At 34.1% G+C, this 9,858-nt stretch overlaps 2 protein-coding genes across 4 annotated transcripts in view; both read left to right on the top strand.

Moving 5' to 3' along the window:
- Positions 1 to 286, top strand: part of LOC117109189 (laccase-4-like) — an 8,592-nt gene extending 8,306 nt beyond the window's left edge. For all 3 annotated transcript variants that reach the window (XM_033251445.1, XM_033251442.1, XM_033251443.1), the window contains one exon: positions 33 to 286. In XM_033251445.1, the coding sequence (XP_033107336.1) occupies positions 33 to 131 (99 nt within the window). In that variant the 3' untranslated portion in view covers positions 132 to 286. The remainder of the gene's footprint in view (positions 1 to 32) is intronic.
- A 3,765-nt stretch (positions 287 to 4,051) lies between these two features.
- LOC117109183 lies at positions 4,052 to 7,263 on the top strand. The gene is made up of 4 exons (XM_033251429.1): positions 4,052 to 4,136; positions 5,974 to 6,435; positions 6,595 to 6,729; positions 7,052 to 7,263. Exons 1-4 carry the CDS (start codon positions 4,079 to 4,081, stop codon positions 7,153 to 7,155), a joined length of 759 nt encoding a protein of 252 aa, XP_033107320.1. The 5' UTR covers positions 4,052 to 4,078; the 3' UTR covers positions 7,156 to 7,263.
- The last annotated feature ends 2,595 nt before the right edge of the window (positions 7,264 to 9,858 follow it).

Below are 9,858 nucleotides of genomic sequence, written 5' to 3'. Positions count from 1 at the left end.
ATATTAATGCTGATTTTTAATTTAACCAACAGACTGGAATGGCAATGATTGTCCAAGTTGGTGATCATGAGGAAATAACAATGCCACCTCCCGACTTTCCCAATTGTGGACCGTGGACGCCAGATGATTGAAAGAAACATGACGGTTGAAATTATCTATGTTCCAAGCTTCTTTATAAAATAACTGAAATTAAACTTTTAGTTGATATGAAAAAATATATGATGAAACTGTATTTTTTTATTTTCCATTTGTTGTAACCTCAAACTAAAGAGTATAAAATTGCAAGAGATCCGACTCTCAGAGTTCTATTAGAACGCAATCCTATCTTAAAATGTAATACCATGAAGTAAAGGGTGTCCTTCAAAAACGTACCTATTCGATCCCCTATCATTATCCTCGTGGTAGTACTTTTTACGTTTCATTGCGTGCATACAAAATCTGGGCAGTCGGACATCTTCCAATTCTATGCTCCTTGCTGAAACACACTACCGGTATGATCGTTTGTCCATGGCTTTTTAGTGACATTTGTTATTATAAATTCATTTTAATGGAACTAGAATAATGTAAAAATTATGAAGGTAGGTTTACAATTTCGTATCTAGTCGGATAATACAGTGTGATGACTGGCCTACTGGTTTGGGTTGATATAAAAAATAAATGGAAGACTATTTTTTTAACTGAAATGAAATACCGGTATCTTTATTTTCCTTAGCAATTTTGTCAATATGTTATTTTAAGTGAAATTTAATAATGGAACTAAAAAACTTTTTTTTAACTGAAACGGATTACCGGTATCTTTATTTTGCATAGCAATTTTGCCAATATGTTATTTTAAATTAATTTAAATAGGCCTAATGGAAATTAAAAAATCACAATTATGAAGGTAGACCTATTTGGAAGACAAGAACACACACTTAAAATTTACATTAGACCGAGAAGTTGATGTATCAGCGCCCTCTAGTGCACAGAAAGCATTTTGTACTTTAGGTTCTTTCGTGCAATAAGTATATTACATACCGCGGCCGTATAATGATCCAATAAGCACTTTTCTCAAATACAAAATCACTAAACGTCTAATCCAGAAGGCCTATACCAAACATGCTTTAAGATTTAGTACGTGATTGCAGCATTAAATAATAACTTTTCCATGGATTAAATAATTCGTACCTTGCAGCAAGTCATATAGACTTAACCTACACAACATTACATGTACCCCAATATAGGCCTATGTATAATTTTTATGATTACTGTATACAATCATATTGTAATAAACAACACTCTTGAATACAAGTTTAGACCTTTTTAAATTGCAGAGTTAGCACTTCATTTCCATGAATCCTCTTTGATGATTTCACACATTATTACTGTTGTACAAAGTTTCACAAATTTGTTGTAACTCTTGAAAAATAACGTACTAACACATTGATATATATATACGAGTAGCTTACTAATGGAGCGCGCAACGGCCATCATAACCTCAGCGTCATTGAATACGGTACTGATGTAGGCCTACGTTTTTTATTAACCGTTAGAACACGAAATCAGGTTAATAAAAAAAATCCTTTAGTGCTTTGTGCCAAATGACGCTCTACAATCTTGGATTTGAATTCAATTGTTCTCGTTATGCCATTTTCCTGACAAAAACATTTTGTTGATACACAGGGCTTGTTATTTTAAAATGGCTGGTGATTATTTGGGGAAGGGGAAATTTAAGTTTCTGTGGAATAGTAAGTATACACATAGGTACTTCTCATGAAGTACCTGCATTATGGAAACGCTCATTAATCCATCCACTGGCCAAAATTAGTAACCCTAGAATGCTAAATGATTACAGACCTATTGCTCTTACTGCCGTGCCTATGAAATGCTTTGAAAAACTAGTAAAATGTGAGATCCTTAATGAAACCAATGATAAAGCAGATCCATATCAATTTGCTTACCGTCCTAAGAGAGGTGTAGAAGATGCCATTACTACCCTATTGCATAAAATTCTTGTTCATCTAGAGAGTGCTAATGCATATGCTAGAGTTTTATTTTCAGATTTTTCCTCAGCTTTTAATACAATTAAACCTCATATTTTAATGGAGAAGATGAATGTTTTAGGTATTAACCCATCTCTTATTTTATGGATCAACAACTTTTTAAAGGATAGGGAGCAATTTGTCTGTTTTAACAATTTTAACTCTGATATATGTACGTGCAATACTGGAGCTCCCCAGGGCTGTGTTTTATCTCCTTTTCTTTTCTCTTTATATACTAACGATTTTAAATGTACAAATAAACAAGTTTTTACTGTTAAATATGCAGATGACACTTGCCTAGTTGGCCTTGTGAAGGATAATGACACTCGGGTATATCTTGAGAATGTCGATCGCTTTTCAACATGGTGCCAAGATAATTATATAAAGTTAAATGTTAAAAAGACAAAGGAGATTACCGTTGATTTTAGAAAAGGCAACAAGACACATGATGACCTGACTATTATACATGATAAGGTTGAAATTGTTAAACACCATAAATATCTTGGTACAATTATTGATGATAAACTTGACTGGAAAGAGAATACAAAGCACATTACCAGTAAGTGCAATCAGAGGCTGTACTTCCTAAGACGTTTAAAGAAATTTCATGTATGTAATAAAATCATGGTACTCTTTTATGAATCTGTCTCTTATACACATCTAGATGTGTATAAGAGACAGTCTCACTATTATCTGCTAATCAACACAATTTTCTAAAGAGTACAACACTCAAATTCCTTCAACTTTATACTTCTTCTTTACAACATGCATAGTTCCCGCTGTCTTTCCGCATTGCCCCGACGACTTCGAGCACGCGTAAAGTCGTCGTGGCAATTTTTGTTCAGTCTTTGTCCCGCTTGGCGGCACGCTATACATATAGCGTAGGTTTTTCTCCGACTCGCTATGGACGGTTGAACATGCTAAATCCCAGAGACAGTGTTATTGCAACACAGAGAAGGTGTCTATATCACTTCTTCAAGAGCAGGAGAAAAGGCAGAAAGAAGAAGAGCGCCGAGTTCGCGCAGTGTTCACTCATATGGTAATAATATTGATACGTGTCGAATTTTTGAACATTTTAAAATTCTCCCCACGACATGGCGCACACCCCCGCACCCTTCACGTACTCCTAACACTCGTTCCCGAAGACTTTAATCATTGGCACGCCGAAGTGCGCGCCAGTGCGGGAACGAACATCTGCGTCAGGGTGGCATTAGGTACATTACACAGTATTTTCACATGTTTAATTGTGTTTATGATGTTATTACTTAATTAATAACTATTTAATATCAAAAACTTTTGATTTATAATTTTTCTTTAGAATTCGAATATTTTCGCGTGTTCATGCGCACTTGATATTTAAATGCGAATTACATCGAAATTATAATTGGAATGTTCGTCTATTCTATGACTGAAAAGACCTGCCTGCCTTTCTTGTCAAAAAAGTTATGTTTTGCTCTTTACTTTAGGTCTACACAATATCAGTTTATATATTGCGGCCAACTGACCTATACTATTTTAATATTTGTAAATAATAATAATCAAATTAATAACATAAGATTTGTATAGGACTCGCTCATATTCCAACAATCTAGATACCAGGGGTGGATCTAGTAGGGGGAACGCCCCCCCCCCCCTCGTTTTGCCACTAAATTTTAAAAATTTCAATGCAAATCAATGTTATGTGCTTCTCACTTACTTTTCTGAAACTGTTGTGCCCCCACCCCCGTTTGAAAAAATTCTGGATCCGCCCCTAGATACCCTATATACGTATCATTAAAATCGGTAAAGCCGACCAAGGCTAAAAGTAATGATAGGCCTATATATATATATATATATACCGTTACATGAAAATAATTATATTTGCATAGTACCGTTTTAATATACAGAGTAATAAGGTAGGCCTATATAATATTATATATATATATATATATATATATATATATATGTATATATATATATATTATGATATGATTATTAGCGCCCCCATACATGTTGAAAATTACTCATATTTCCTTATTTTGGCTATTCGCTATAAACATGTTGGTCAGGTTTTTAAAATGTTTCTTCGTATCTGTTTACTACTGCATGGTTTTCTATCAATTGCATATAGTGAAGGTATTCGTTTAATTCTTTATTTGCTAGTAAGCTTCTAAGTTTAATTATTAATTGATTTTCCAATGTGTACCTGTCAAGGTGTATCTGGAGCCACGAATGATAGAAAATAGGTTACTGACTGTTGATGCGATCGTTGCACCCTGTGATTCAGGAAATAAGGCCAATTTCTGATTCTGTCACAGTAATTACAAATCACAGGCCTATAATTCACTTTTCTAATATTTTGTCAACTTTTCACAGTTACGAGAACAAGTAGTGAAGGATTTTGTATTTCAAAATTCGTGTAATTAAGGTACTGTAATTTTTGTGTAGGTCCATATATGCTTAACTGTTCATGCTTACCAATTACAGTACCGCGAACAGGCCGCCTTATCGGCGGTCTTTTGCGAGGCTGTGAGTTACTGGGACGCGTCCAGTTGGAGGAGGTAGCGCAGAAAGAAAAGGGGCACTCATGTATACATGACATAAGTTTAAATGAAACCGTCTTCTATCTTGTCACCCTCCCATCGTTTTTAAAAGAAAATTTTAAAGAAATAATATTAGATTAGCCTGAAAATTTTTCTCATAAGTGATCCCCCATCCCCCATCCCGGGGGCGATCAGCACCCCCTCTCGTTCCGGTCGGCCAAAATACTGCAAGTAGGCCTATTGCATATTAATATTCTAAAGCATAATATTGAATACTGTATCATCTTTAAATATGATTTTAGAAAGATCTTTGCAAATGAAAGACAAATTAGAAAGATCTCTTGAGCCAATAAGTTTGTTATTAAAAATTATTAAACCACACCTTGATACATGCCAAGTAGGCCTACTCAAATCCCCCTGGAGAGCAAGACCGCATTCAAACTTGACGGATATTCCAGTGGAATGTTTGATCAGGTGGAATTTATACACACTAACAACTCCCTGTACGAACAAACAAATGTAAGACAAAATAATTATACAAAAAAACATGGAATTATATTCACTTAGCCCGAGAATTTTGTTACAGTTTTTTCAGACCAATAAATTTGGAATCCCCAACGTCATCTGACGCAATGGGTTACATCACAGTAATTTTAGGCTTTGAAATAAGCATAATTATAATATAGATGATGTAGTCAATTTCACGCTCATTGATTTATGACAAAAGTGTACTGCATTAGCATTTTTTCAGTACAGAAGTGCAAATATATAATTCGATTAGGCTTGCCAATTAAGGGTATTTTATACCATCAAAACGTTTGGGCTAGGCAAGAATCTTCTGTAGTGCCGAAGCTAATGAACCTAAAAATTTTGTGTTGAAGCAACCAGCTGAAAATGCTGTCATAATATAATTTTTAAAAACACATTCAGCATTTTGTTATGAGAACCTCTTTAACCTAACAACCCTAGTTTTCTTACAGAGAGGCTTATTTAGTGACTTTAGTTATAGATCGGAATTTCCATTCTTTGGAATATCCCATCAGGTTATTTTTATTGTTATTTTAATATTTCAATAAATAATGTTGTGCTTATTATATTTTTACATACTACAGCAATTGCTTTTGTAAATTACAAGATAGAACTATTTGATGCTTTAAGTATTCTCATTATGAAGTTTACTTAGTTTAGTTATTCTAGTCGTCTTTAAAATGGTATGACAAATATGATATTTAGTAACCATGGAACATTTTGTTTTGGTTGACTATTCTTAAAGTTTTGATTGTGTTTTACTTGTTATAAAATAGAGTTCATGATGAAGAAAAACTCTCCTGTAATTAATGCTCAACGAATCAAAACATATTTAAGATACTTGTATACTAAGTACTAATCACTACACTTTACTTTGAATAACAAATTCTTTCTTAATGTAGTCTGTGTAGACTTTCATTTTGGGATATCGCATTATGAAGTTACATTTGTGGAAGCAGACTCCCATTCCGATTTTAAAACATGGAACGAACTTAAAAATACATGTGAACAATCAGGCTACCAACTTGTGAGCATCACCACTTCACATGAAAACGATGCAATCTTCAACTTCATCCAAGATAATTGCACACGTGGAGACTACGCCATTGGATTATCACGTGAGATGAAAATGCCTAGAATGACTAAAAGTAGTTGGAAATGGGAATCCGGTGATACTGCTACTGAGTTCTTTTGGGGCGGTAGCGGTTCTGAACCAAATGTTATAGATAATTCATCCGCAGTTGTTTACATGACGACCCTAAACAATTTTGAACCTGGCAAATGGTACGACATCCATAAAAACACGAAAATAGGACTTTTAACTAGTAGTCCTGGATATGGTTATATTTGTGAAAAATCAATAAGTAAGTGGCAGTAATCAATCAACACCTTAAATTATTATCAGCCCACTGAAATACATAATGTGCACACAATACTTACGTAAACCCGACACATTTCAAACACTATTACATTATAACGCTGCGCAGAGTCCGACTCTTATAAATATCTTTTCCATTTCTCAGCAACCACGCAGTTATCCACTACTGCTGGTAGAACAACAATACAGTCATTTACCAGTCGTATACTGCTGAATTCCACTTATCGTAGGCCTACAATAATATCAACCACGGCAATTAATGAAGCCAACGAAAGAAGTGGTAAGTGCTAGGCTTAAAAAAATGTTAAAAGATGTTAACTCAATAAGGCTCTGTTCACACTATCACATATTACTTGACAAATTTGTGTGACATGTCAGTTTATTGACATGATGATGTCATATTATACATTAACACCCAAATATGGGCATATCGCATTTATTTGACGAATACAATTTGATAGTTTGATAGAGCATAAAGTTTAGAAGTATACAAGAAAATATCTTTTTGCAATTATAATAACTAATTTTTTTTTTCATTAAAGATGGGATTAGATTATGATTTAAGTTTATTAACATAAGTCCAAATGATTGTTTCTTTTCAGATTTAATGATGATCGTGATTGTATCAGCGTCACTCGTTGCAGCAATTGTAGTCCTGATTTTAATTTATAGGTGTGTATGCCAATACTTGTTAAACATTACTTAGTTCCGGGTTCAAAGTAGAGATCATGATTAATAATTAACTCATTTAGTATATTCCTAAAGATTCTGTTGTAATTATTTTACACTAAAGAGAAAGACAAAATAAAGTTTTCGGCTCGTAGAACAAGGAAGGTATAACATTTATATTATTACTTTTTGAATTCCTGGTACATATAAACTCTACATTCTCTTGTAATGCTATAATTCTATATAATTTATATATGACATGCATACAATTATTATATTACATGTTTTCAGAGGTTGGGGCAACTTTGACATTCACCATTTACTTTTCATTCAAATATATATTTTATATACACTTATAGCATTACACCAACACGGTTTAGAGTTGTTTAAAAACATTGTATTATGATCTATTTAGAGTAGGCCTGTATTTTATGTTTAAAAATGAGGACTTATCGTCACCTTTATCAGTTTGTTTATATTATGTTTATTGTCTTTTCGGTTTTAGTTTTCTTTTTTTGCATTGTAAACCAACGATTTCAGCCTGCGTATAAATAAATAAGAAAAAAAGTAAAGTTTATTTATATTACAAAAGTAAATATACATTTTGTTACTGTCAATATCATTATCACTCCTACTTGTATCATTTACTTTTTTATTATTTAAGGTTTCATGAACGGTTGTGTTGTAAGTCAAAGACCAAAATGAACCCGGAACTTTTGATGGATAATATAGCTAAGGATAAGCCTTGTGATGCGCTTTTCCATTCTACTGAAAATGGATGCCGTGAAGTTGATAGCGAAAAAATATTAAAATGCAATACGTCGTATAAAGGTATGCCTAGCAATCGTTGTCGAAACATGCCGGGACAAGGCAAGGATCCGGGTAGGGCTAATGTCATCGAAATACATATTCCAAATAGTCCATCCGTCGATAATGCACTGGAAGTGGAAAAATATCCATTGAATCAGAGTTCAATTGGGCATGACAGACAAAATCCAAATGATTATGAATCTGAAGAGAATCCTACATACGAACGTTATCATGATGAAAATTCGTACCGCATTTATAATGGTATTAAAAGCGACTATGAAGGTGAAGTGGACAACCCGGCCTACGATGCTCTCCCGTTTGATGCAGAAAGTCTTTATTCTTCGCCGCATGAAATGGCTGATGTTGCTGGCTCTGTTGATGCATCGAAAAAGACAGTCGTCAGTGCAAAACTTGTAGGCAACCATGATAAAGTAGCAGATTCGAGCATACATGCTCTGTATGCAAAACCTGACATGTCAATGAAACGTAAATACCAAGTGGACAGACCTAGCAACAATACTCTCTCATCTGAAACAGAGAGCAACTACGCTTCACAAGATAAAACAACGGATGTTGCTGAAAATGCTAATGTCTTGAAGGGAAATGTTGTCACTGCAGCAAATGCAGACGATCATGACTTAGCCGACTCAAAGAAAGATGCCCTGTATGCTAAACCTGAATTATCAATGTAACGTAATGAACGTTTTTGACTTCCTGTATTACTTTATATGACTTATCTATTTGATTTACTTTTATGTGCATCTGTGTGATCAGGCCTGATTTGTGTGCTTCTTCTGTGATATGTGGTTTTGTATAAAGTATGTACTGTATGTCTCTATGTTTATATTTGTAAGTACGGTACAGTCATGTGACTATGAGTATGCAGTTTTGTATCGGGATATGTATGTACTTATGTATGTGTATTTCATATACGTTTGTATTGTGTTTGTATAATTTCTTCATGTGTGTTAGCTTACATCACTTTAACTAAGTTTTTAGTTTAAGATTGCTTTGAAGTTTTTACATGACTGAACAGTTTCTCTTTTTTACTTTACCTTAATGTCCCTTTTGAAAATTTGAATTGTCTTTTTCTTAGTATACCGGTAAGTCTTTTTTTTTGTTATAAATTTACTGTACATTGTATTGTTTTGGACGCACCTTTTATCGAGAAGTGTGCCACTGATTTAAAAGTGTAGTTCCTAATAAATTGAATTGAATTGAAACTTTAAGGATAAAGGCTTCGGCCGAGCTTCTGCCGCAAACGGAGTCTCTTTTTGATTACCATAAGGTGACAGACTCGAAAAAAACTTTGTTTGCTCCAATAAACATGGCAAATGTAATAAACTGTACAATGAGTCCATGGAAGGATCTATCTTGAATACCCTTTGTTCGAATAAGCGCCGTTTTCGAATAAGCGCTGTTCTTGAATAAGCGTCGCACCAAACATAATATTTTTCGCTAAGCGACGCTTTGGAAGACGCTCAGTGGTACTTAATCGAGACACCTAAAAAACATGGTTTATATACAATTTATAGGCCTACAGTATTAAAATAAATAAATAACACATCATCATTATTACCACCACCCTCATCATCAGTAAAGTTTTTGCAATTACCATCCACATTAACATGATGACCAGCGTCACTACCATCACCAAAATCATGGTAGCAAGATAACTGATATTTATATTATAACAAACAGTAATATGATATTAAACGCCGAATTATTTTGTTTATCTATCGTTGGGCCATATATAATGCGCCTCTTCGTTGCGGTTTTAAAGTGCAGTTCTTTTCCCTGGTCATTGGGTCCACATGTTAAGTGTTGCTGCTGGTAATCAGCGCAGGAGCAGGCAACCCCACCAGGTACCCACTTATACTCATGGATGGAGAAAAGCAATGCAGATAAAGTGTCTTGCTCAAAGACACAA

Source organism: Anneissia japonica, unplaced genomic scaffold (genome assembly GCF_011630105.1).
Source record: "Anneissia japonica isolate Jap-2015-1 unplaced genomic scaffold, ASM1163010v1 scaffold287970_len125826_cov170, whole genome shotgun sequence".
Lineage (NCBI taxonomy): Eukaryota > Metazoa > Echinodermata > Crinoidea > Comatulida > Comatulidae > Anneissia > Anneissia japonica.
This window is presented reverse-complemented; position numbering and strand designations above follow the sequence as displayed.

Coding starts and splice junctions, on each gene's coding strand:
- LOC117109183 (XM_033251429.1), top strand. CDS start 4,079: ATGTTTCTTCGTATCTGTTTACTACTGCATGGTTTTCTATCAATTGCA. Junction 4,137..5,973: donor ATCAATTGCATATAGTGAAG/GTATTCGTTTAA, acceptor TTCTTAATGTAG/TCTGTGTAGACTTTCATTTT. Junction 6,730..7,051: donor TGAAGCCAACGAAAGAAGTG/GTAAGTGCTAGG, acceptor GTTTCTTTTCAG/ATTTAATGATGATCGTGATT.